Source organism: Eucyclogobius newberryi, unplaced genomic scaffold, assembly GCF_026437365.1.
Source record: "Eucyclogobius newberryi isolate DKJ021-1_F unplaced genomic scaffold, fEucNew1.0.hap1 SCAF_2, whole genome shotgun sequence".
Lineage (NCBI taxonomy): Eukaryota > Metazoa > Chordata > Actinopteri > Gobiiformes > Gobiidae > Eucyclogobius > Eucyclogobius newberryi.
Genome location: NW_027315834.1, coordinates 2,202,728 through 2,230,386, shown reverse-complemented (window position 1 = coordinate 2,230,386; position 27,659 = coordinate 2,202,728). Strand labels below are relative to the sequence as shown.

At 45.9% G+C, this 27,659-nt stretch overlaps 2 protein-coding genes across 2 annotated transcripts; one reads left to right on the top strand and one right to left on the bottom strand.

The window, feature by feature from the left end:
- The first annotated feature begins 5,367 nt into the window (after positions 1–5,367).
- Positions 5,368–17,118, top strand: LOC140367917 (uncharacterized). Its single transcript, XM_072454700.1, has 3 exons — positions 5,368–6,052; positions 15,739–15,906; positions 16,100–17,118. Exons 1-3 carry the CDS (start codon positions 5,570–5,572, stop codon positions 16,463–16,465), a joined length of 1,017 nt encoding a protein of 338 aa, XP_072310801.1. The 5' UTR covers positions 5,368–5,569; the 3' UTR covers positions 16,466–17,118.
- A 9,165-nt stretch (positions 17,119–26,283) lies between these two features.
- LOC140368324 (zinc finger BED domain-containing protein 5-like) lies at positions 26,284–27,264 on the bottom strand. Its single transcript, XM_072455303.1, has 2 exons — positions 26,561–27,264; positions 26,284–26,407 (listed from the first exon to the last, which is right to left on the bottom strand). Exons 1-2 carry the CDS (start codon positions 27,262–27,264, stop codon positions 26,284–26,286), a joined length of 828 nt encoding a protein of 275 aa, XP_072311404.1.
- Between the last annotated feature and the right edge of the window lie 395 nt (positions 27,265–27,659).

Genomic DNA, 27,659 nt, shown 5'->3' with positions numbered 1-27,659 from the left:
CAGTGCTAAAGCTAGCATAGAGCTAATTGAGTTTGCTCTTCCATGTGTGTAAATGTAGACACATTTACACAGTCACGCCCTAAAACACCCGACATACTGCGCAGATACTACGCTGCACTAAACACAAGTGGGTTAATCAATTGTAACTTACCATTTTAAAAACTTTCTCAGGTTTCTTAATCTTCGCGTTGCATAGCAAGAAATAAGTTTAAACCAGGCATTGGAAGGACAGCTGTCCTTTATTGATTGGCTGGGAATCTTAACGAGGCGGAACATTGAGCTTAGTGAGTGATTGATTGATACGTTGGTTGATCAGTAAGTGGTTGTCTTTTCCGATACCTGCAGGAAACCGCGGTTATTGTTTACCTCATTATTTACAGGTTTATGAGACGTCATTTTGGATCATGTTCTATCATTTTTAAGACAAATTTCTTTTAGAAATTGCCCAAAAGAAGTCCATCTTTTTAACGAGTGGTTAATGAAACTTGGAATGATTAGAAAATCTGCAAATTGTCCTGAGTGCGCTCATGCTATGAAGTTGAACCCTCGTGGATCTTTCTTTTGTTTCTAACTTGTAATATTATATTGTCTGATTTGTGTTTTAACTGTATAAACACTAAAATAATATGTTTTTAGTTTATACAAAACCAAAGTTATTTCCGTGAGACGACGGCTTGCACTCCCTGGACTGGTTTATAACCGTGGGCGAGGGCCCCTGTCTCCACCGCAGACTGGGACCTGGAGAACGAGGACAAACTATTTGCATTCTACACTTGGCAATTTGCCCAGTCTTTGTTTTTGGGTCATTGCTGCGTTGCCTTGATAGTAGTGCTGTTTCGGGCGGAGCCGTAGTGCACGTGCGCACGCCCGGAGCCTTTTTAGTGTGAGTGCGCGACCCCACACCCGAATATTGAGGCTTTTTCTCGTTCTGCCTAGACTAAACTAAGACTAAGCTAAACTTGATTAATGATTAACTAATGATTAGTTAATGATTGTTTTTCTCTCTTGTTTGTTTTGACTGATTCCAGATTGTGGACGTTCTGCAGGAGGGAATCACTGGGAGCTCCACAAGCCTGAGCAAACTTGCACATGCAAGAAGTTTGTAAATCTGCAATGAAGAGGATGAGAAGAAGAAGCAAACAGATTGTTGGCAGAAGAAGAGTGATGGTTCTAATTGATGAAAGCACATTAGTCCATAAAGAAAGGTGTAATCCCTCATTCATCCAAGAATGTCACAACATAACATTTTAGTGTTACGATTATTGTGAGAAAATACATAACAATTTAAGAATCATTCATGATTATTGAGACTAAACAACAGTGACATCTTTAATTTTCTTTAATTTTACTGATACTGTTTACGCTACAGTAAAACAATATACACTATACTTTAGTGGGAGGGATATATATACTTAAAACAAAACATCACCCCTGTGGACATCTGCTGATTTATTCAGTCTACTTTATTTATTCAATGTTGTCCACGTGTGATAAAAGGAGCTCTCAAGCTGCTAGATATGTTGTACTTCAAAAGAAAGTGTCACCCACTTATTTCCAGTTCAATCAATCATTCTGGAAAGAAGTCAGTTTGTTCTCCAAACCCACAAATAAACAAATATCCTCAACCTAATCTACATATTAATACTACATCTAAATATTTCAGTGACTTTTAAAAAATCTTGTCAAAGCAACAAATGCTCAAACTAGTGTCAGAGATTGTTTCTATGTGTTTTCTTTTCTCACCGGATGTGACGGAGTTTAGCTCCACCCACTCCTGTGCCTCATGGATCAAACCTCCTCCACACATAAGATAAGATATTCCTTTATTGTCCACACATGGGGAAATTTCATTGTTGCAACGCAGGTAGATACAGAGGAAAAGAACAGATCACTTATAGGAAGTTTGAAAAACAATCTTAATAGAAGAACTCTTATAAACAAAAACCTCTCATTTCTCAACAAGGGATGGAGGGGAAAATAATAAAAATGAATAAATAAATACCATTGCATGTGTCACGACAGTAATTGCACATGTTTGTTCTAAAGTCTGACAGCAGCAGAAGGAAAGAGTGTGAAACGTCTCCTTCAACAGCGAGGGTGGATCAGTCACTGAAGCTGCTCTCCAGAGTGGACAGAGTGTCCTGCAGGGGACAGAGTGTCCTGCAGGGGACAGAGTGTCCTGCAGGGGACAGAGTGTCCTGCAGGGGGCAGAGTGTCCTGCAGGGGACAGAGTGTCCTGCAGGGGGCGACACTTATGGTCCAGCAAAGATGTGAGTTTAGCCAGGACCCTTCTGTCCCCCACCTCCTGCACCGAGTCCAGAGGACAGTCCAGGACGGAGCTGTGTCCAGTCTCTTCTTCTCCCTCTGTGATGACCACACCTACAGGAGCTGATGCACCACAGAGGAGGAGAAGGTCTTCAGGAGCGGCCCTGTCAGGAGTGGCCCTGTCAGGAGCGGTCCTGTCAGGAGCGGCCCTGTCACTCCTGAAGACCTGAGTCTCCTCAGGAGGCAGAGCCGAAAAATCAAGTACTTAACAAAGACGGATATGCTCGTGAGCGGTATCTAAGTTCTAATTTTGAGTGAAAGTTTCGTGAAAAAATATTAAAAGACGGCTCAGTAGCGCCACCTCAAAAATCAAATAACATGGGGCCAATGGGAGCCCGACGCCAAAAAAAGTGGCAGTAAAAATATGGCGCTCGTTCCAAAAAATAGTTCATGTGACGACATGTAAAGAATAATATTATGACCCCGCCCTAAGTCATACAAGAAGTCGGCCATATTGGATAAACCTCGTCGTACATTTGGCATTTTCTCTTCCAGACACAAAACCCAGTAGTGTTTGAGTTCTGAAGCTGATACATTTTATGGTGTGGTCATCGTGAATTTTAAACAAAATTGCAATTTATGGAAATGTAAAAAAAATTCTATATTTCTTACAATTTTTTTTGTGAACGTTTTGACGTAGCGTTTGTCGAGATTTTAAAGTTGAACCCAGTAATGTGCAAATGTAGTGGCTAGCTAATAAAATGGCTCTCTAGCGTCCTCTCCAAATGTGATTTTTAACAATTCATAAAAGACCATTTATTTGTCATAGACAGCTGAAAATATTTATACGGATTGAATGTGATATTACGTGACTCTAGCTTGAGGTTTTATAGGAGAAGAAAAGAGTTTCAACTGTCTGACCAAACATGCGGGCGCAGCCCACATGTTTGGTGCCCCGTCGCCCCTGGCAAGTACAGTGAACTAGCCCATGCCGAAGGCATGGATCATGCATACTTACTCCTGCTATGACAGAAATAGTCAACAACAACAACAGCGCTCCAAAAACCCTCCTGGCATCGTCCTGTACGCGAGAATCCATGCCGCAGGCATGGGCCATGCTTGTTTCTGCTCAAATCAATGGAAGTCTATGGGGAGTGGGCGGGGCATCCCGACGGAATGGGGAGTGACGAGCGCGTAAGCGCTCGTAATGATGATTCCACCCCATGGCGGCATGGGGAAGGCTTAGAGCTTTCAAACGATGTATAATTTGTTGTTATAGTGGAAACGGCTATATTGTTTTTGCTAAAAATATTATTATTTTTATCATTTTTCTTGTTCTTCTGCTTTTTGAGCTCTAATTTGACCCCCTGAACATGCTCAAAAACTCACCAAACTTTACCCAAAATTCAAAATCGGCGATCCAAATTTTAAGGATAGCTTTTACGGTCTCTGTGCGACGGAGCCCCAAACTTTTCCCTGAATTCTGACTATTTGGCCTTCAGAGTGGCCTATAAACAATAGAGTTTTTCCAAATGACATTATATTTTGCACAAAATTCTAATTTGCCATCCTGATCATACAAGTATGAGAGCCAAAGTCATATTTTGTACGGCGTAACCGTAGCGATGACAGAAACATCCCATGTTATCCTTATGGGAAAATCGCGAAATTGCTCAAATCACCACATTTTTACGCTTCACACTTTAACAAACTCCTCCTAGGGCGATTGTCTGATCAAACTCATATTTGGGGAAAATCATCTACACAAGCGGGGCATAAAAGTTATCCATATTTTTATTCCAAGTGCTACGGTCTCTGTGCGGCGGAGCAGCAAATTTGACTGACACTTGTGTTGATTTGCACTGGATTGGCCATGTCCAATGTGTCGCCGTCTGTCAAGTTCTTTTTTAATTCAACACACAATAAGGGCGCCATCTTTATCAAGTCGAAAGTGCAGAGTCGGAAGGCCGGCGGCCCGCGAGGGCCGTTGGATGCCGCTTGCGGCTTTAATTGTTTTTATTCTTTTTTTCTCCCACAAACCACCCCAATTTTGACCCCGAGGAGAGGAGGCGAGGAGAGGAGGCGAGGAGAGGAGGCAGGGAGAGGAGGCGAGGAGAGGAGGCGAGGAGAGGAGGGGAGAAGAGCTTGGTCCGCTGCGCTGGAGGAGAGATCCAGATTCCAGAACCTTGTGAACCTTGGAACTTGTGGTGGTGGAACTTACAACTAAGTTAAATTTGATGCTGGTGTTATTCCCACGATAAAAGAAGACGATGGAGCACGAGAGCTGTAAGTGCAGTTCTAAAGCTACATGTACATGTGCGACTCGCGCACATTTCCTGACGTGTGTTGATGTTTTTCATTTATTATGACTGTGCAAGTGCTTGAAATGTGATTAGTGCTTTTATTCTTCATAACTTGTCATTCCCGTGTGCCGCTGTGTCATGGGCTGTGTACCGGCCTCTGTTTACACCCACACTTTCTCATGGTGTGGGCGGGGCACACACGCTCCCGCTGAGACTACGTCACGGGGTGGGCGGGGCAGAAAGATCGCTCTTGGCGAGGGTGGGGCGAATCTCAAACTAAGCCGTTTGTATTTCCAGTTTTGTGAGCGGGTCCATGATATGGGTGACCCTTAGGGTAAACTACGAAACGGGAAAAATGGCATGATATGGGATCCTTAAAGATCCTAAATGTTTTTGCTGAATGTTCCTGTTTCTGTTTGCTTGTTCAGATATTAGTCACTTGCCTGTCACAAGACGGTTATGAAGTTATCTCAGGTGTGAACTGTTGCCCTTTTAGTCAACTGACCCAAACTACCATTTTTAGAGCCAATTACTTTCCCAGGAATGTTGTGTAGGAGCATTGCGACCCCTGCTGACCAATTACTGCCATGACTAAAACATGCGATGTCCTGTCAAATCCTACAGGCTAAAAAAGTACTCGGATTGTAAAATACAAAGGATCAAACATGACTCTCCCACTTTACACACATTCACACAAACACATTTAATTGTTTCACTGTTTGTTCATTGATGTTTAAATGACAGAGCTCTGGGTCAGACTGGTTTGATACTGTTGGTCTTCACCCAAAGCCAGAGCCTGTTACACTGTCCACATTCTTATAGAAACAGTAAAGTCCTGTTCATTTCATAACTCACTGAAGCTTGTGAAAATGACTCTTATTTTTTCCGTAACAACACCACTCTCAACAGTGATAAGGAACTGACAAGTTCTTTATTTAACACTATTATTACTTTACATCTTCTTTCTGTGTTCATGGCAGATCTAAAAGTCCATCAGAAGAATGGGGTTCACCTGTGACCAGTGTGGAAAGACATGGAGGTCTGTTTCTGCACTCAAGACGCACTACAGAACTCACACAGGAGAAAAGCCATACAATTGTGACCAGTGTGGAAACAGTTTTTCTACAGCAGAGGCTCTCAAGAAACACAACAGAGTCCACACTGGAGAGAAACCTTACAGCTGTGACTTTTGTGTGAAGCCATTTTCAGACTCAGGCAGCTTAATATCACACATGAGAATCTACACTGGAGAGAAACCTTTTAAGTGTGACCAGTGTGAAAAGGCTTATAGAACATCCCCTGAACTCTCCAAATATTACAGAACCCACACAGGAGAAAAACCATATGAATGTGACCAGTGTGGAAACAGTTTTTCTCAAGCAAGTACTCTCAAGATCCACACCAGAATTCACACTGGAGAGAAACCTTACAGCTGTAATGTTTGTGAGAAGGTGTTTTCAGTCTCAAGCAGCTTAATAAAACACATGAGAGTTCACACTGTTGAAAAGCCTTAGTTTTATCAGATTCATGTGTTTTCATATCAAACTTCTGCTAATGTTCATGTTTTATGATAAATGAGCTCGTCATCTGGACACTGTTTTTTTTAGAAAAACAGGACGTTTCGACTCATCCAAGAGTCATTCTCAATCTGAGGATCTAGTTTGAGAATGCTGATATTTATTCTACTCTGAGTAGGCCCCGCCCACCAGGCGGAACCTACTGATGAAGGGTGTTTACAGTTTCACTTGAGATTACTCTCCTTTGTATCCTAACTGTAAAGGGCTATCAAACCCTTTTGTTAGCTGACTTTAGCTCCCTCATCACTGAGTACCTGATTAGCTTCTCCCGCCCCGTGGCTTAAAGACACTATTGTATACGACAGGTATGTTGAACCTTAAACTTCCATTTCTGTTCAAAGAGTGATTCTCTTTCTGAACAAAATGTCCTCTGTAGGACATGTGTCCAAAGAGACTTTTAAAAGACATGACCTTTTCATCATTCAAGACACTGTTGCAGAAAGCAAAGCAAAATGTTGGATGGGTGGAAGAATGTTCCCCATCCCCCATGGAGCAACAACACTGTCTTCACCACACCCCCCTCCCCCCCTTTGGGTCAACACCTCTGATAAAGAACACAGAGGACACCAATCCAAGGACCTGACCCCTGTGGAGAAGTGGAATCGTCCACTGTAACAAATGCTCTTGTTCTGCTGGATGGAAACTTTCTCAGGATGAAGTCCTTAATGACTGTATTTCACATTTAAAGTGACTTAACGTTTACTGTGTGATCTAAACTTGTCACTAAATCATGCTTTAGTTTAGTTTGTCTTAAGAACTGTGTTTGAAATGTGTTTGTCATATTTAATGTACTTCCTCATGACCTGCTCATGATGTGTGTTCATTCTCATTGTTGCAGTTTGTTGTTATGGTTACATGTCATTTTGATGCTTTAACTTATATTTGTCCAAATTAGGAATATGTTTGACTGAGAGTACGTCCACTCTAGGCCACACCCCATTCACCCCAAACTAATCCAAAATAGTTCCAATTAATGATTAGGATCGAGTTTTGTAATTGAATTTTTCTGAATATGCATTGCACATTTTTAATAAATATTTGGACAAAAATACATTTTCTTCAATAACTTTGAGGCTTTGTCAATCGTTCACTCACCGATGCAAGTTCCTAGTCTGTGATTTTTGTTCACTGACAAAGGCAATAAAAGGTTTTGTGATTCTGTTTTCACACATGTAAATGGATTTTCAGGTTTGACTGAGCGTCCACGTCATCAGGAGTTAAGTTAGTCACATCTTCTTTGATATTAAAATGAAGTTCATGTACAAGCTCCTCCAAATTCCCAACAAGATGTGACAACTGCAATAAGAGATGCACATTCCTTGAATACTTTATAAACTAAGAGCTTTAATGTATTCACTTCCACATGTTCATTTCTGTATGACTTTAGTGGGAGTGTGAATATTGACCAAATTATTGTCATGCATTTATAAATATATTACTGTGTCATATGTATCATATGGGTCACGATGCACAAAACAGAAGAAGAGTTTGATGTCTACTGCCAACATAATGTTGCTGTGCACCTGAAGGAAAAGAAAGGACGGACTGAGGAAGTGGAAGGGCTCAAACTACAACTTTAAATCTCCAAGAAGATGTGAATGATAGAAATGAAAATAAGTCTGCCAAGGTAATGACTGTGGCAACACAAGAGAATCCAGTGTCAGATTTTACCCAACAGGTCGCTATGGTGATTAAAATGGTCATGGGACAGGTACAACTCACTATGACACAATCACAGACAGTCCCATCCGCCACAGGACCAAAGAACAACACACCTGCTTCAGTATCATCTACAATCAAGGACGTGAACGTAACACATTCTCTCGTGGAAGAGGACGTGGGGCAGGAGCAGGAAGAGGACAAAACAGGTTCAGCGTGACTCCTGATCAGTGCTTAAACTGCTTTGGAACTGGACATTGGGTTCTTATGGCCCCATAGGGCAAACACAAAGAGGTCAACGCCAAATGGATGTGATTAAAAGGGGGAATTGTGAATATTGACCAAATTATTGTCATGCATTTATATTATATTTCTGTGTCCTATTTATCATGTGGGTCACGATGCACTTTCTGTGTAATTTCTGATTGTCTGTGAACTGGTACAAACTATCTTAAAGCTGACGTCATGCCATTTTATCAGACCCAAGCAACAGCTTTATAAAACACAATTAAACTGAGGAGCTCAGCTGCAAGACAAACAAAATGCTACTGTTTTCCCTGTTTGCATCAAATAAAGACCGTGAGAACGATCCTCGCCTCTCGCAGTCTGTTATAGACTAAACTTGGACAAGATCTGTTCCTGTGTTAGAAAATGATGGAGTTGTAGCAGTCAACGATAGGCAGAAGGCAGATCTTTTAGAGCTTTTCAGCTCGTCCACAGTCATGGAGAGGACGGGGACAGAAAGACTCGTCTATAAGTTGTAGAAGGAGAACTGCTTTGTCCCCGATCAGAATGGCTTTAGGAAGGGGAGGAGCCCCATGGAGTCAGTATTCTCTCTAGACTGTGACAGAATAAAAGCAGGCGACTCTCAGATGGAATTGTTGTGTTTACGGCTGAGATTTGAGCAATTGTGTGGGCCCTAAAGTGGATGGAAGAAGTGAAGCCAGAACGAGCTGTCGTCTGCTCTGACTCAGCTGCTGTGTTGCTGTCTCTGGAGTCAGGAGTATCCCGGGCGAGGCCAGATGTAGTGTTTGAGGCCCTACATGTGTTACACAGGGTGGAAAGGGGAGAGAGTGATGTGGGCTTTCTGTCGGTCCCAGCCCATGTGGGAATTATGTGCAATGAAACTGCAGACCAGGTTGTGAAGGCTGCATTAAAGCGGGAAGCAGTAGATACAGACATTGACAGCGGCAAATGAAGTGGGACGCTGAGAGGAAGACACTTTCACAATATTCAGAGGAGCATTAGTGGGTGAGACATCACCGGGGAAACAACAGGAGAGAGCAAGTCCTGATAACAAGACTGTGACTGGGGCATTGTGGCTTAGCATGGGACCTTTTCTTGACTGGAAAACATCATAATGGCCAATGTGAAACCTGTGGAAAAGAAGAAACTGTCCCCCATGTTTTAATGGAGTGTATCAGGTCCAGAGGAGATCACTTTTTTCACACCTTTTTGATTTGGGGTTTAAATCCGTGTCAGTGAAGACTTTGCTCGGCCCCTCTCTACCTCAGCAGGTGTACAGAGTGTCATAACGGACTATCACCAGTGAGAGGCAGCAGTGCGCTGTGTGAGGCGCCGTCTGCCGGAAATACACACGAAGAAGAAGAAGAAGAAGGAAAACCTCCTCCACATGGCGTCTGCTGCTGGACTCTCTCGGCCTCATCGCTTCGTCTGATTAAACCCAAGACCTACAACAGCTCCAGCTCAACACAGCCGAAGGTCAGTGGAGAATGACATTATATTTGTACAGGAATGTGTTTCATTCACTTATATCCAGCGTTTAGGACAACGTTTTAACTTGTTTGTGACGTTAGCTAGTCGGCTAACGCTACAAAGCTAAAACAACAAGGCAAATTAAAGTCAGACTCTTTTTATCGGCTCGGCTGGATGTGAAGTGAATTACTGAGAGTGTGTTTCTACTATTATTATTTGACACATTTATTGCAGCTTATGAAAGATATACGTGTTTCAGCCGTTGTCCCACCAACAATACATAGCTTCACCCTGACGTCACAACATCCGGGTACCTTGACTACCAGGCCATGGGGCACAATCTGCACATGTCTTAGTTTTTGAGTTCCTGGTGACTTTCAGGGGGCAAGATCAATTCGCTCGATCTGTAGTGGTCCGGACTATCAGCAAATGCAAAGTTCCCATAAAAACAGTTGCTCCTTAATTAGTAATAAGCTGTTAATTAGCAACATACCGATGGGATACGAAACACACAAAGAGTGATTTATAATGCAGCGGAACCACTTTATTTACATCTTAAAATAGCAGTGAAGGGATAGAGAGATGCTTCATAATATAATGATCATAATAAGGCTGTCCCAAATCAATTTCATGTTTGCGGTAACCCAACCCAACATTTTTCAAGTGGGTCGGTCGGTAAATTCTTATTTTTTTTACTTTGAAGGCAAAAAAAAAGATCAAAATGTTGCCATTTTCTGACTCGCAGTGACCGCCAGGGGTCAGGCTTCAACAGTCCAGGGGTCAGGCTTCAACAGTCCAGGGGTCAGGCTTCAACAGTCCAGGGGTCAGGCTTCAACAGTCCAGGGGTCAGGCTTCAACAGTCCAGGGGTCAGGCTTCAACAGTCCAGGGGTCAGGCTTCAACAGTCCAGGGGTCAGGCTTCAACAGTCCAGGGGTCAGGCTTCAACAGTCCAGGGGTCAGGCTTCAACAGTCCAGGGGTCAGGCTTCAAGAGTCAATGACGGAAAACGTCTCGATCAACGATCGGGAGACTTAATCTCCCAATTTTAAGATATTTCAATCGACCTTTTTTACGCCGTCATCCTTTATTTTGATAGTGAAGGCGAGCGGGGGGAACATGCGGGGGACATGGGCGCCGCCATGTTTGTTGTGATGATGCTGCTGGGCGTGTTTAAGATAAGATAAGATAAGATATTCCTTTATTGTCCCACATGGGGAAATTTCATTGGTGCAACGCAGGTAGATACAGAGGTAGATACAGAAGAACAGATCACTTATAGGAAGTCTGAAAAACACTTTCAGTAGAAGATCTCCTATAAATAAATAAAAACTCCCATAGACAAATAAATACATAAATACCATTGCATGTGATCCCGACAGTAATTGCACATGAATATGTGTCACGACAGCACATGAACTGCACATGAATTTCACAGTAATTGCACATGAATTGCACATGAATTCCAACAGCAATTGCACATATGACAGAATTGCACATCAGTATTAGGTTAGGTCAGTATTGCGACGGGATAACGTGACGATCTCCGGGTAAGACGACTGTTCTCCGCAGTTTCATGAGTTCCTCCTTTGTGGAAACGCGGTACGGCGCCGGCCGGGGGGCGGGGCCGGAGCCGGGGGGCGGGGCCGGAGCCGGGGGACTCAGAGCCAAGACACATCGCAACGGCACGACGAAAACACTCAATCCAGCCGAATAAAGTCAAAACAAGTTAATTTAAAGCGATTCCAGTGCGTGTCCTGATCGTTCGTGAAGTTCCTCTTTCATATAAACGTGTATATAAACGTGTACCGACGACACGCCGTACTTTAGCGCGGCCGGAGGGCGCGGGGGGGGGGCTGGTGGGCTCGCTCGGAGCTAGCTCACGTCACAACAACACAACGAACGCAACGAAAAACGCTCAAATCCAGCCGAAAGAAGTCAAAAACAGTTGAATTAAAAAAACTATTCCAGCGCGTGTCCCTGTCGTACAGAAAAATAGAAAAAATATACTAACTATATTTACAAAATATAGGAGATAAAGCACAATAAGTGTGAGAAAGAAGAGAGAGCGTGTTACGGCAAACAGACTTATTATTTTGCTCAACTTAATATGTAAATTATGATGTAGTATCAGACTGGCCCCTAGTGGTGATATCATTAATGACACATTGAACTTCCAAACTAATAGTGAAACATTGATTCCACAGTTTGGTAGATAATTCCACAGACACAGTAAATACATTAGAAATATAAAGTATAATGTATATACATATGCTCAAAATGCTTCAAATGTACCATAAATCACAATAATATCTGCTCTTGACCATGTCTTCATTCATCATCTGAATCAGAGTCAGATTCTCATTCACTTTCTGATTTCCATCCATCTTCTTCCACTTTATCCGGGCCGGGTCGCGGGGGCAGCAGTCTAAGCAGGGACTCCCAGACTTCCTCTCTCCAGACACTTCCTCCAGCTCCACTGGGGGGATCCCAAGACGTTCCCAGGCCAGCCGAGGGACAGTCCCTCCAGCATGTCCTGGGTCTTCCCCAGGGCCTCTTCCCGGTGGGACATGCCCGAAACACCTCCCCAGGGAGACGGCCAGGAGGCTCCGGAACAGATGCCGAGCCACCTCAGCTGGCTCCCTCTCAAAATGACGGCCCCCGTTACTAGGTCAAGTGACCCGGATGAGGACGTCAGCGTGAAGCTTTGTATTCGGTCGGTGCTAGTTCATATAGGGAATCGGGACGGAGGTTACAGAATCCAATATGGCGGCCCTCGATACACTTCTGGGTCAGGGTCAAGGTCAGGGTCAGGGTACTCTTCGGATTTGGACTCAAGAGAGAAATTGCCTGAGGTGTTCCACAGTGAAGGAGAGATCTGACTCTCTCAGACGGACGCGAGAGAGACAGTGGAGCTGGAGCCACTCAGGAGGAGAACCGGTTCTTCAGGAGGAGAACCGGTTCTTCAGGAGGAGAACCGGTTCTTCAGGAGGAGAACCGGTTCTTCAGGAGGAGAACCGGTTCTTCCAGACAGGAGGAGAACCGGTTCTTCCAGACAGGAGGAAAACCGGTTCTTCGGGAGGAGAACCGGTTCTTCCAGACAGGAGGAGAACCGGTTCTTCCAGACAGGAGGAAAACCGGTTCTTCGGGAGGAGAACCGGTTCTTCCAGACAGGAGGAGAACCGGTTCTTCAGGAGGAGGAGAACCGGTTCTTCCAGACAAGAGGAGAACCGGTTCTTCCAGACAGGAGGAGAACCGGTTCTTCCAGACAGGAGGAGAACCGGTTCTTCCAGACAGGAGGAGAACCGGTTCTTCCAGACGGATGAAGGATCGTCCATATGGGGTAGAGACCGCTTCACCAGGAGAAGATCATCTGGGTCCACAGGTCCTCGGGGATAGAAGGGAGTGAGAGGAGAAGAAGAAGAAAAGGCAATGAACAGATGCAAGTGAAATTAAATGTGAATTATTGTTTGATAGAATAAGTAGTGTTCATCAGAGGATAGTGCTCAAGCTGTCATACTTCCCCCATAGTTGCTCCTAGGGCGGCGTAGCTGAAACTGTAGCTTTATATTTCTGTTCCTAACTGGCCTGACCATAAACCATTTCAAAGAGGAACGTTTTAAGCCTGGTCTTAAATGAAGAGACTGTGTCGGCCTCTTTAACATGGACAGGAGCTGATTCCATCACACAGGAGCTCTACCTCCTACTGTGCTTTTAGAGACTCTTGGGACCACCAGAAGGCTCTACCTCCTACTGTGCTTTTAGAGACTCTTGGGACCACCAGAAGGCTCTACCTCCTACTGTGCTTTTAGAGACTCTTGGCAACACCAGAAGGCTCTACCCCCAGTACTTTTAGAGACTCTTGGGACCACCAGAAGGCCAGCATGTTGAGAGTGAAGAGCTCTGTTTGGATGAGATGGTTCTATAGCATCTTTGAGGTGGGAGGGGCCATGTCATTTATGGCTTTGTAAGTCAGGAGGAGGAGTTTAAATGTGATTCTAAACTCGACAGGAGCCAGTGAAGAGACTCCAGCACCGGCGTAATGTGCTCTCTTCTTTTAGTTCCTGTTAGTAATCTTGCTGCTGCATTTTGAACCAGTTGAAAGCTTTTTATGGAGCTTTTAGGACCTGCTGTGAGCAGGAGTTACAGGAGAATCTAGACGTTACAGATGTATGGAGACGTTTTTCCGCATCACTTTTAGGATTCTTCAGATTTTATCTATATTACGCAGATGGAATTAGTCTGTTTTACAGTCTTGATTTATATGAGCTTTAAATGAGAGCTCCTGGTCAATAAGACTCTGAGGTTTCTTACAGTAGAACTGGAGGCTACACTGACATTGTCCAGTGTGACTATCTGCTCAGATAGAGAGTCTCGTAGATGCTTAGGGCCAAGCACAATGACCTCGGTTTTTTCAGGGTTAAGAAGCAGGTAGTTTAGTGTCATCCAGGTTTTTTATCTCCTTCACACAAGCACTAAGTCTGTCTACTTGATCGCTCTGATCAGGTTTCATTGATAAATACAGCTGAGTGTCGTCTGCATAGCAGTGGAAGTTAATGCCATGTGACCTGATCATGTGACCTGATCATGTGACCTAACGGTAACACATAAAGAGTAAACAGAACTGGATCGAGTACTGATCCCTGTGGCACACTGTAAGTCACTTTAGAGCAAGGTGAGGAGCTCTGGTTTTCATGAACAAACTGGTACCTCTCAGATGAATAGGATGTAAAGCAGCTGAGGGCGGAGCTTCTGACAACTACATCACATTCTAACCTCTGCAGTAGAATGTTGTGGTCGATGGTCAAACGCTGAGGTCAGAACCAGGATTGAGACCAGTCCATCGTCTGCAGCGAATAACAAATCATTTGTGTCTTTAACTAGTGCAGTTTCAGTGCTGTGGTGGGCTCTGAACCCTGACGGGAAAACTTCACATAAGTGATTGTCCTGTAGGTGGCGACAAAGCTGTTTTACTACAACTTTTTCAAGGATTTTAGGAAGATTTGAAATGGGTCTGTAGTTTACCAATAGTTTTGGATCTAGGTTAGTCTTTTTCAGAAGAGGTTTAATGACGTCATGTTTGAAGGACGTGGAACATAAGCACTTTCTAGTGAAATATTTATTACATTAAGAATAGGGTCTATAATTAGGGGGAGAATGTCTTTGAGGAGCTTGGAATGGGGTCTAGGACACAAGTGGAGCTTTTAGAGGACATAATGGCTGAAGTTCTCTCTCTTGATCAACAGCTGAACATTTCTAAGTTTACAGCTGGATTTATATGTGACACTAGTTTTACAGCTTGGGCTTGTTCAGGGCGAATAGTGGGAGTCATTTATCTCATTTGTCTCTGATTGTTTTTGATTTATTGTTAAAAAATAGTAGGAATAGTCTCTGGTTTGGGCCTCACACAGAACCTGCTGATAGGACAGAAGCAGCTTTTCCTGCTTTTAGGGATTCTTCTGTGTGGGAGGGGCCAAATGATCCTTCTAATGTTCTAACTCTTTGTTTATGTGAACGCAGTTCTTGGTTGTACCACGAGGAGGCGCACTTTGGCCTAATGACCTTCTGTTTTAAGGGAGCTGCAACATCAAGAGCAGACTTCAGAGAATTCATGGTCAAGTGGACAGATCGGTCACTTCCCCTGGACTAAAGCTGTTCTCAGCAGGATCACGTGGCATGTCCCTGAATATTGGCTCTTTCATTTCTTTGAACTTTGAGATTGATTTTTGGGATATTGTCCTTTTCGTTATATCTTTATCCAGCCCCACAGAATAATCTTTAAGAATAAACTGAAACATGACTCTCACACATTCACACAAACAATATTTAATTGTTTCACTGTTTGGTCATTGATGTTCAACATCTTTTTGCCAAAATGTTGAATGTAAACATGTTTAAATGACAGAGCTCTGGGTCAGACTGGTTTGATACTGTCGGTCTTCACCCAAAGCCAGAGCCTGTTACACTGTCCACATTCTTATAGAAACAGTAAAGTCCTGTTCATTTCATAACTCACTGAAGCTTGTGAAAATGACTCTTATTTTTTCCTTAACAACACCACTCTCAACAGTGATAAGGAACTGTTCTTTATTTAACTCTATTATTACTTTATGTCTTCTTTTTCTGTGTTCATGGCAGATCTAAAAGTCCATCAGAAGAATGGGGTTCACCTGTGACCAGTGTGGAAAGACATGGAGGTCTTCTTCTGCACTCAAGACACACTACAGAACTCACACAGGAGAAAAACCATACGAGTGTGACCAGTGTGGAAACTGTTTTTCTACAGCAGGTGCTCTCGAGACCCACTCCAGAATCCACACTGGAGAGAAACCTTACAGCTGTGATGTTTGTGAGAAGGCATTTTGTAACTTAAGCCACTTAATATCACACATGGGAATCCACACTGGAGAAAAACCTTTTAAGTGTGACCAGTGTGAAAAGGCTTTTAGAACATCAGATGCGCTCTCAAAACATTACCGAACCCATACAGGAGAAAAGCCATATGAGTGTGACCAGTGTGGAAACTGGTTTTCTCAAGCAAGTAATCTCAAGACCCACACCAGAATCCACACTGGAGAGAAACACCAGAATCCACACTGGAGAGAAACCTTACAGCTGTGATGTTTGTGAGAAGGCATTTTGTAACTTAAGCCACTTAATATCACACATGGGAATCCACACTGGAGAGAAACCTTTTAAGTGTGACCAGTGTGAAAAGGCTTTTAGAACATCAAATAAGCTCTTGCTTCACTACAGAACCCACACCCGAGAAAAACCATTCGAGTGTGACCAGTGTGGAAACAGTTTTTCTCAAGCAAGTGCTCTCAAAAGACACACCAGAATTCACACTGGAGAGAAACCTTACAGCTGTGAGGTTTGTGAGAAGGCATTTTCAGTCTCAAGCGGCTTAATAAAACACATGAGAGTTCACACTGTTGAAAAGCCTTAGTTTTATCAGATTCATGTGTTTTCATATCAAACTCCTGCTAATGTTCATGTTTTATGATAAATGAGCTCGTCATCTGGACACTGTTTTTTAGACAAACAGGACGTTTCGACTCATCCAAGAGTCATTCTCAATCTGAGGATCTAGTTTGAGAATGCAGATATGTTCCCCATGGAGCAACAACACTGTCTTCACCACACCCCCCTCCCCCCCTTTGGGTCAACACCTCTGATAAAGAACACAGAGGACACCAAATGGGTCCAAGGACCTGACCCCTGTGGAGAAGTGGAATCGTCCACTGTAACAAATGCTCTTGTTCTGCTGGATGGAAACTTTCTCAGGATGAAGTCCTTAATGACTGTATTTCACATTTAAAGTGACTTAACGTTTACTGTGTGATCTAAACTTGTCACTAAATCATGCTTTAGTTTAGTTTGTCTTAAGAACTGTGTTTGAAATGTGTTTGTCATATTTAATGTACTTCCTCATGACCTGCTCATGATGTGTGTTCATTCTCATTGTTGCAGTTTGTTGCTATGGTTACATGACATTTTGCTGATAATGTTACCTATAGGTCACACCCCATTCACCCCAAACTAATCCAAAATTATTCCAATTAATGCTTGGATCGGGTTTGGCAATTGAATTTGTTGTAATATGCATATATATATATATATATATATATATATATATATATATATATATATATATATAAAATACATTTTTAATACAAATATTTTGACAAAAATACATTTTCTTTCTTCAATAACTTTGAGGCTTTGTCAATCGTTCACTCACCGATGCAAGTTCCTAGTCTGTGATTTTTGTTCACTGACAAAGGCAATAAAAGGTTTTGTGATTCTGTTTTCACACATGTAAATGGATTTTCAGGTTTGACTGAGCGTCCACGTCATCAGGAGTTAAGTTAGTCACATCTTCTTTGATATTAAAATTAAGTTCACGTACAAGCTCCTCCAAATTCCCAACAAGATGTGACAACTGCAATAAGAGATGCACATTCCTTGAATACTTTATAAACTAAGAGCTTCAATGTATTCACTTCCACATGTTCATTTCTGTATGACTTTAGTGGGAGGCATATATATACTTGGGCCCCTGACAAAACATCACCGCTGTGGACAGCTGCTGATTTATTCAGTCTACTTTATTTATTCAATGTTGTCCTCCCCTTGAACCGACACCTTAACGTGGTGGAGGGGTTTGAATGATCCTGGGAGCTATGTTGTTGGGGGCTTCATGCCCCTGGTAGGGTCTCCCAAGGCAAACGGGTACTACGTGACGGGTCAGACAAAGATCGGTTCAGAGGCCTCTTGTGATGACAACAAGAACAAGGCTGTTTACGTCGCCCGGATCGGCATCACCGGGGCCCCATCCTGGAGCCAGGCCTGGGATGGGTGCTCGATGGCGAGAGCCTGGTGCCCGGCCAGGCACAGCCCGAAAGAGTGACATGGGGCTGCCCTCCCGTGGGCCTACCACCCGCAGGAGGATCCATAAGGGGTCGGTGCAGAAAGATCCGGGCGGCAGTCGACGGCAGGGGTCTCGCCTCTCCAAACACAGAGACTTACTCTGGGGATATGTCACCTCGCTGGGGGGGAAAGAGCCTGAGCTTGTGCGGGAGGTTGAGCGATATTGACTAGATATAGTCGGCCTCACCTCCACGCACAGTCTGGGCTCTGGAACCCATCCCCTCGAGAGGGGCTGGACGCTCCACTTCTCTGCTGTTGCCCGCGGGGAGAGGCAGCGGGCTGGTGTGGGTGAGGCTGGTGTGGGTGGGGCTGGTGTGGGCTTATAGACCCTCAGCTCAGCCGCCACGTGTTGGAGTTCACCCCGGTGGACGAGAGGGTCGCGTCCCTTCGCCTTCGGGTGGGGGACAGGTCTCTCACTGTTGTGGCGGCCTATGGGCCAAACAGCAGTGCAGAGTACCCAGCCTTCTTAGAGTCCTTGGGAGGGGAACTGGACAGTGCACCGACCTGGGACTCCGTTGATCTACTGGGGGACTTCATTGTGAGGGTCAGTTGGGACCGTCTTGCGGAGCCCTCTGTCAGTAGGGTATTCAACTTGCACCTCCAGGAGAACTTCTCTGCTGTCGTTTTACCCGGGCCTGGGAGGAGTTCGGGGAGGCCATGGAGGAGGACTATCGGTTGGCCCCAAAGAAATTCTGGCATCTCAGGAGGGGGAAGCAGTGCCTCATCAACACCGTTTACGCTGCGGGTGGAGACCTGCTGACCTCGACTGGGGATGTCGTCGGACGGTGGAAGGAATACTTTGAGGACCTCCTTAATCCCTCAGTCACATCTTTCGAAGAGGAAGCAGAGACCGGGGACTCAGGGGCTGGCTCGCCCATCACCCAAGCTGAAGTCACTAAGGTTGTTCGCAAACTCCTCGGTGGCAGGGCTCCGGGGGTGGATGAGATCCGCCCAGAGTACCTAAAGTCTCTGGATGTTGTAGGACTGTCTTGGTTGACACGTCTCTGCAAAATCGCGTGGCGGTCGGGGACCGTGCCTCTGGACTGGCAGACCGGGGTGGTGGTCCCTCTGTTCAAGAAGGGGGACCGGAGGGTGTGTTCCAACTACAGAGATCACACTCCTCAGCCTCCCAGGTAAGGTCTATTTCAAGGTACTGGAGAGGAGAATCCGACCGATAGTCGAACCTCGGATTCAGGAGGAGCAGGGTGGTTTTCGTCCCGGTCGTGGAACACTGGACCAGCTCTATACCCTCCATCGGGTGCTCCAGGGTTCATGGGAGTTTGCCCAACCAGTCCACATGTGCTTTGTGGATCTGGAGAAGGCTTTCGACCGTGTCCCTCGGGGTGTCCTGCTCCGGGAGTACGGGGTCCGGGGCCCTTTGCTCAGGGCTGTCCGGTCCCTGTATGACCGGAGCAGGAGCTGTGTTCGCATTGCCGGCAGTAAGTCAGACCTGTTCCCAGTGCATGTTGGACTCCGCCAGGGCTGCCCTTTGTCACCGGTTCTGTTCATAGTTTTTATGGACAGAATTTCTAGGCGCAGTCAGGGGTCAGAGGGTGTCCGGTTTGGGGACCACAGGAACTCATCTCTGCTGTTTGCAGACAATGTTGTCCTGATGGCTCCATCAAACCCGGACCTGCCGCTGCACTGGGACGGTTTGCAGCCGAGTGTGAAGCGGCTGGGATGAGAATCAGCACCTCCAAATCCGAGGCCATGGTTCTCGACCAGAAAAAGGTGGCTTGCCCTCTCCAGGTGGGTGGGGAGTCCTTGCCCCAAGTGGAGGAATTCAAGTATCTCGGGGTCTTGTTCACGAGTGAGGGAAGGATGGAGCGTGAGATCGACAGGAGGATCGGTGCAGCGGCTGCAGTGATGCAGTCGCTGCATCGACTGTTGTGGTGAAGAAGGAGCTGAGTCCAAAGGCAAAGCTCTCGATTTACCGGTCACTCTACGTTCTGACCTCACCTATGGTCATGAGCTTTGGGTAATGACCGAAAGGACAAGATGATACAAGCGGATACAAGCGCTCGAAATTAGTTTCCTCCGCCGGGTGGCTGGGCGCCCCCTTAGAGATAAGGTGTGGAGCTCGGCCATAGGGGGGGAGCTCGGAGTAGAGTCGCTCCTCCTCCACATCGAGAGGAGCCAGCTGAGGTGGCTCGGGCATCTGTTCCGGAGCCTCCTGGGCGCCTCCCTGGGGAGGTATTCCGGGCATGTCCCACCGGGAAGAGGCAGGACATGCTGGAGAGACTACGCCTCGGGATTCCCCCGGAGGAGTTGGAAGAAGTGTCAGGGAGTCTGGGAGTCCCTGGTTAGACTGCTGTCCCCGCGACCTGGGCCCGGATAAAGCGGTAGAAAATGGATGGTTGGATGGATGTTGTCCACGTGTGATAAAAGGAGCTCTCAAGCTGCTAGATATGTTGTACTTCAAAAGAAAGTGTCACCCACTTATTTCCAGTTCAATCAATCATTCTGGAAAGAAGTCAGTTTGTTCTCCAAACCCACAAATAAACAAATATCCTAAAACTAATCTACATATTAACGGTACACAGATATATTTTGGTGACTTTTAAAAAATCTTGTCAAAAAATAAATGCTCAAACTAGTGTCACTCAGACCATCCTCCAGCACCAGCTTTACTCTGATTTGTATTTAACAAAGAAAATCTAGGTCTAATTTCAAATGTGTTTTTCCTCTTTGCAGAGATTGTTTCTTTTCTTTTCTCACCGGATGTGACGGAGTTTAGTCGAGCTAAATGGGATGAATTTGCAGAAGCTTGTTGCAAAGACCTAGATAAGGTGAATGAAGGTGCAGTAGATGAGAGGAACAACAGTTTGTGTGAAATGATTGCGTGTAATGTTCAGTTATATATTCCAGAAAGGAAAGGCCCAAAAGAAAAGGTGTGTGTGCCATGGTGGAACAAGGAGTGTAGCGAGGCAATTAGGAAGAGGAATAAAGCATAAAAGAGACTAAGGAGACAGCCAATTGAGCATAATGCAGTAGAATATAAGAGGCTAAGAGCTGTTGCAAGGAGAGTCATTAAGAGAGCAAAGAAAGCATGTTGGAGGAAATACTGTGGTGAGCTGGAGCAGAAACCTCTGTTCATGAAATATGGTCAGCTGTAAAACCAATGCCAGGGATTAAACGCTTGAGATCTGTTCCGCTGTTAGAAAGTGATGGAGTTGTAACAATCAACGAGGAATAGACCTTACTGGGGAGTGTGATCCCTCTGTAGTTGGAAAGCACTCTCCGGTCTCCCTTCTTTAACAGAGGGACCACCACCCCGGTCTGCCAGTCCAGAGGCACTGTCCCCAACCACCACGCAGTGTTCCAGGGATGTGTCAGCCAAGACAGTCCTACAACATCCAGAGACTTTATGTACTCAGGGCGGATCTCATCCACCCCCGGAGCCCTGCAACTAAGGAGGAATTTGCAGTCCCCGATCTCTACTTCCTCTTCGGAAGATGTGACAGTGGGATTAAAGAGGTCCTCACAGTGTTCCCCCCACGTCCAACGACATCCCCAGTCGAGGTCAGCAGGTCCCCACCCGCACCATAAAGCGTGTTAGTGAAGCACTGCTTCCCCCCTGTAGGCGCCGGACGGTTTCACAAAATTTCTTAGGGGCCGACTTATAGTCTTCCTCCATGGCCTCCCTGAACTCCTCCCAGCCCTGGGTTTTTGCCTCTGCGACGGCATAAGCTGCGGTACGCCTGGCCCTCAGTACTTGTCTACTCTCTCAGGAGTCCTACAATTCAGAGAATCCTGATTGGCCTCCTTCTTCAGCCTGACGACATCCCTAACTTCCAGTGTCCTTGCAACCACAGCTCCGAGCAGCCATATTTACAATGGAGGTCGAGAACATGGTCCACTCGAACTAAATGTTCCCTGGCTCCTCCCAGGATCTGGGAGAATCTCTCCCGGAAGTGTGAGTTGAAAACCCCGCTGGTTCCAAACAGACCTTCACGATGCGCCAGCGGATCCAACTCACCACCAGGTGGTGATCAGTTGACAGCTCTGCCGCTGCCCCTCTCTTTGCCCGAGTGCCCAAGACACGTGGCCGGAGGTCAGATTACACAACAACAAAGTTGACATAGGGTGTCCTAGTGCCACGTGTACTAATGGACACGCTTGTGCTTGAACATGGTGTTTGTTATGGACAATCTGTAGCTAGCATAGAAGTCCAATAACTGAACACGCTCGTGTTCAGATCGGGGACCCCATGTTCAGATTGTCAATATGACCACGCATGGGCGTTGAAGGCCCCCAGTAGAACAATGGACTCCCCGGTCGGTGCACTGTCCACTACCCCTCCCAGGAACTCCAAGAAGGTCGGGTACTCTGCACTGCTGTTCGGCACGTAGGCCGCCACAACAGTGAGAGACTTGTCCCCAACCCGCAACGCTCTTGTTCACTGGGGTAAACGGCAACACGTGGTGGCTAAGCTTTGGGGCGGTAAGCAAGCCCACACCAGCCCGCCGCCTCTCCCTGCGGGCAACACCAGAGAAGTGGAGCGTCCAGAGCCCGAACTGTGCGTGGAGGTGAGGGCGACTATATCTAGTCGGTACCGCTCAAACTCCTGCACAAGCTCAGGCCCTTTCCCCTCCAGCGAGGTGACTTTCCATGTCCCCACAATCAGTTTCTGTGTCTGGAAATCTGGTTGTCGAGGACCCCTGTCATCTCTCTGCACTGGCCCCTTACAGATCCTCCCACAGGTGGACAGCCCCACGTCGCTTGTTTGGGCTGTGCCCGTTCAGGCCCCATGGGGAAAGGCCCGGCCACCAAGCATGGGTGTGACTAGCGCATGACTACTGTACTTTTCGGACTTTAAGCCACTACTTTTCCCCCATGCTTTTAACCCTGCGGCCCATACAACGGTGTGGTTAATATATCCATTTTTACTGGCTAACGGCCACCGGGGGCAATCTAGTAGGAAGCGCAAGCATTTGACACAATGTAGAAGAAGAAGTCAGTGGACAGTGGTTACTGTATTTTAAGCTTCAAAACACAAGACTCATATAGGAAGTGAATCTATACACGGCAAAACGCAAAGACACACGGAACGTGGACATGTGATATACCTGCCACATTGAAATTAAACTTTCTTTCTCCTTTCATGGGACTTTGTGGTCCTCCACTGAGATGTACATATTTCTTCGCACTCCTCATCCGGCAAAACAAAATTACCTTCCTTTTCCAATTTAATTTTAATATTTTAGTTGAATCTAAATTTTTAAACAGGTCAAGTTACATGTGAACATAGAGAGCCTCATTTGAGCTTCACATCTTGCAGCCATTGAACTTTGTGGAGTTTGTGGAGAGTTTCTGCTTGAATTTCTTTGCAAGATGTCAAATATCTGTCTCAGTCTGCTCATCTCCTGTCTGCTGGTGTCTTTCCACTCTGCCAGTCAGCCACGCCTCCTCATCAGACCCACTTCCTACACCAATGAGAGGTCTCTGCCGGCCTCTCATTGGCCATAACTGCGCCATCAACCTACAGCCCGGCCCAACACCTCCCAGAGGACGCCTGTATTCCCTGTCCGTTCCTGCGATTGGGGCGATGGAGACATATATCAAGGATGGCCTATCGGCAGGCATCATCCGCCCCTCATCGTCTCCGGCTGGAGCCGTTTTTTTCTTCGTGGAGAAGAAAGACAAGACACTCAGCCCTTGCATTGATTATCGTGGCTTAAATTACATCACCATCAAGAACCGCTCCCCCCTGCCGCTCATCTCCTCAGCTTTCGAGCTCCTAGAGGGTGCCATTTTCACTAAGCTTGACCTGCGCAACGCCTATCACCTGGTCAGGATCCGTGAGGGGAACGAGTGGAAGTCTGCTTTCAACACCCCCACCGGTGCCTTTCGGCCTCACCAACACTCCTGCTGTCTTCCAGGCCCTGGTCAACGACATGCTCAAGGACAGGCTCAACAGGTTCGTTTTCGTACATCTTGATCAGGGGTTCTTAACCTTTTTTTTCCAATTCCCCACTTTTTAGTGAGCCAACTCTCCATTTCCCACCACAGCATCGGTCCTTGACAAAGTCGATTTTAACCCATGAAGTGTTTAGTACATAAATATACGCTTTGCTTTTTTGTTCCATTTTACGGCCCTTAATTTTTGTTTGCATGTATTATATTTTTACAAACAGTTATCACATGGAAATAAAATACATATGAAAAGATTCGTTATGTTGTTTCTCAATTTATTAGGCCCATAAAAAACATGTACTAATGGACACGCTTGTGCTTGAACATGGTGTTTGTTATGGACAATCTGTAGCTAGCATAGAAGTCCAATAACTGAACACGCTCGTGTTCAGATCGGGGACCCCATGTTCAGATTGTCAATATGACCACGCATGGGCGTTGAAGGCCCCCAGTAGAACAATGGACTCCCCGGTCGGTGCACTGTCCACTACCCCTCCCAGGAACTCCAAGAAGGTCGGGTACTCTGCACTGCTGTTCGGCACGTAGGCCGCCACAACAGTGAGAGACTTGTCCCCAACCCGCAACGCTCTTGTTCACTGGGGTAAACGGCAACACGTGGTGGCTAAGCTTTGGGGCGGTAAGCAAGCCCACACCAGCCCGCCGCCTCTCCCTGCGGGCAACACCAGAGAAGTGGAGCGTCCAGAGCCCGAACTGTGCGTGGAGGTGAGGGCGACTATATCTAGTCGGTACCGCTCAAACTCCTGCACAAGCTCAGGCCCTTTCCCCTCCAGCGAGGTGACTTTCCATGTCCCCACAATCAGTTTCTGTGTCTGGAAATCTGGTTGTCGAGGACCCCTGTCATCTCTCTGCACTGGCCCCTTACAGATCCTCCCACAGGTGGACAGCCCCACGTCGCTTGTTTGGGCTGTGCCCGTTCAGGCCCCATGGGGAAAGGCCCGGCCACCAAGCATGGGTGTGACTAGCGCATGACTACTGTACTTTTCGGACTTTAAGCCACTACTTTTCCCCCATGCTTTTAACCCTGCGGCCCATACAACGGTGTGGTTAATATATCCATTTTTACTGGCTAACGGCCACCGGGGGCAATCTAGTAGGAAGCGCAAGCATTTGACACAATGTAGAAGAAGAAGTCAGTGGACAGTGGTTACTGTATTTTAAGCTTCAAAACACAAGACTCATATAGGAAGTGAATCTATACACGGCAAAACGCAAAGACACACGGAACGTGGACATGTGATATACCTGCCACATTGAAATTAAACTTTCTTTCTCCTTTCATGGGACTTTGTGGTCCTCCACTGAGATGTACATATTTCTTCGCACTCCTCATCCGGCAAAACAAAATTACCTTCCTTTTCCAATTTAATTTTAATATTTTAGTTGAATCTAAATTTTTAAACAGGTCAAGTTACATGTGAACATAGAGAGCCTCATTTGAGCTTCACATCTTGCAGCCATTGAACTTTGTGGAGTTTGTGGAGAGTTTCTGCTTGAATTTCTTTGCAAGATGTCAAATATCTGTCTCAGTCTGCTCATCTCCTGTCTGCTGGTGTCTTTCCACTCTGCCAGTCAGCCACGCCTCCTCATCAGACCCACTTCCTACACCAATGAGAGGTCTCTGCCGGCCTCTCATTGGCCATAACTGCGCCATCAACCTACAGCCCGGCCCAACACCTCCCAGAGGACGCCTGTATTCCCTGTCCGTTCCTGCGATTGGGGCGATGGAGACATATATCAAGGATGGCCTATCGGCAGGCATCATCCGCCCCTCATCGTCTCCGGCTGGAGCCGTTTTTTTCTTCGTGGAGAAGAAAGACAAGACACTCAGCCCTTGCATTGATTATCGTGGCTTAAATTACATCACCATCAAGAACCGCTCCCCCCTGCCGCTCATCTCCTCAGCTTTCGAGCTCCTAGAGGGTGCCATTTTCACTAAGCTTGACCTGCGCAACGCCTATCACCTGGTCAGGATCCGTGAGGGGAACGAGTGGAAGTCTGCTTTCAACACCCCCACCGGTGCCTTTCGGCCTCACCAACACTCCTGCTGTCTTCCAGGCCCTGGTCAACGACATGCTCAAGGACAGGCTCAACAGGTTCGTTTTCGTACATCTTGATCAGGGGTTCTTAACCTTTTTTTTCCAATTCCCCACTTTTTAGTGAGCCAACTCTCCATTTCCCACCACAGCATCGGTCCTTGACAAAGTCGATTTTAACCCATGAAGTGTTTAGTACATAAATATACGCTTTGCTTTTTTGTTCCATTTTACGGCCCTTAATTTTTGTTTGCATGTATTATATTTTTACAAACAGTTATCACATGGAAATAAAATACATATGAAAAGATTCGTTATGTTGTTTCTCAATTTATTAGGCCCATAAAAAACATACAAAAAAACACTAGACGCTCAGGTTAATGAGGCATTTGAAGTCCGGAAAATAGTGCTGAACCTCGTCCAGCAGCCTGTTGAGGTGGATGATGACTTCGTTCTTGAGAACATCGCTGACGCCACCAGCAGTCTTGCTGATTCGCGCCAACGTTGGAAAAGCCGGCCAGTCTCGAACTTGCCTCGCCTCAACTCAAGTTTTGAGACGAAGGCGTTCACTTGTCTCGATGCCCGATTATATCGGAGTCCGCTCATTCAGGTGACTGAACGTGTCCGCAAGAAATGCCAGCCTGCACTGGAAAGCCTCATCGGAAACAGCAACTTTCAGATCTCTTTTGTTCCTTTCTTCCAAAAATGGTGTAACTTCGGGGAGCAAATGCACAAGTCGATTTAACATGTCGCCTTTCGACAACCAGCGAACGGCAGTGTGGAACAGCAGTCCTTCGTAGTCGGATTCCATATCCTGGCACAACCGTCGAAATAGCCGAGTGTTGAGGGTGCTCACATTGACAAAATTCACAAGCCTGATTGCAGTCTCAAGTGCTTCTTTGAGCGGTTGTGTCATTGTCCTTGATGCGAGCGCTTCTCGATGTATGATGCAGTGCAGGGTCACCACCTTGGGATTCTTCTGCTTTACAAATCCAGACCTCGCACCCAACATAGCAGGAGCCCCATCTGTGCAGGCATGGACGAGCCTGCCCCAGTCCAATCCTTCCTCCTCGAAAAAGGCGTCGACAAGCTGCATGACATCGGCGGCTTGGGTTGTTGTTTCCAGTGGGCGGCACAACAGCAAGTCCTCTTCGATGCTTTGGCCGTGGACGTATTGAACGAAGACAATTAGTTGATACAAATTTGCCCCATCCACGGACTCATCCAGCTGAATTGCAAAGACAGGAGACGCTTTGACCTTTGCCAAGAGCTGCGACTTGATGTTGCACGACATGTCGAAGATGCGGGACTTGACAGTGTCGTTGGACAGAGAAACTTGCTTCATCTTCGACACCGCAGATTCGCCGAGCAAAATGCCAGCGCACAACACAAGGCTTTTCCCACGCATTCACAAATCTTAACCCTTAACATACAATATCATCACACCACACACACACACACTAAATAAAATAACCATAAGAGTAATTACTTAATAATGGCTCTGTTACCCACCCGTTACACCAAGAAGAGACGCGACAGGAGTGAGTTTGCGGGGAGCCGCTGTTGACATTTCTAACCCAACAGTGTTGTCACTTTTACCCAAACATGACTTACAATAGCTCATATATTAGTTGTTTATGTTATTAAAACAGTCTGTAAATGGTTGTGATTTGAAATTTGGTTGAACATTTGGAAAAAAAAAATTAAATTTTGAAGCAGTGATTCTTCTGTCCGACCGGT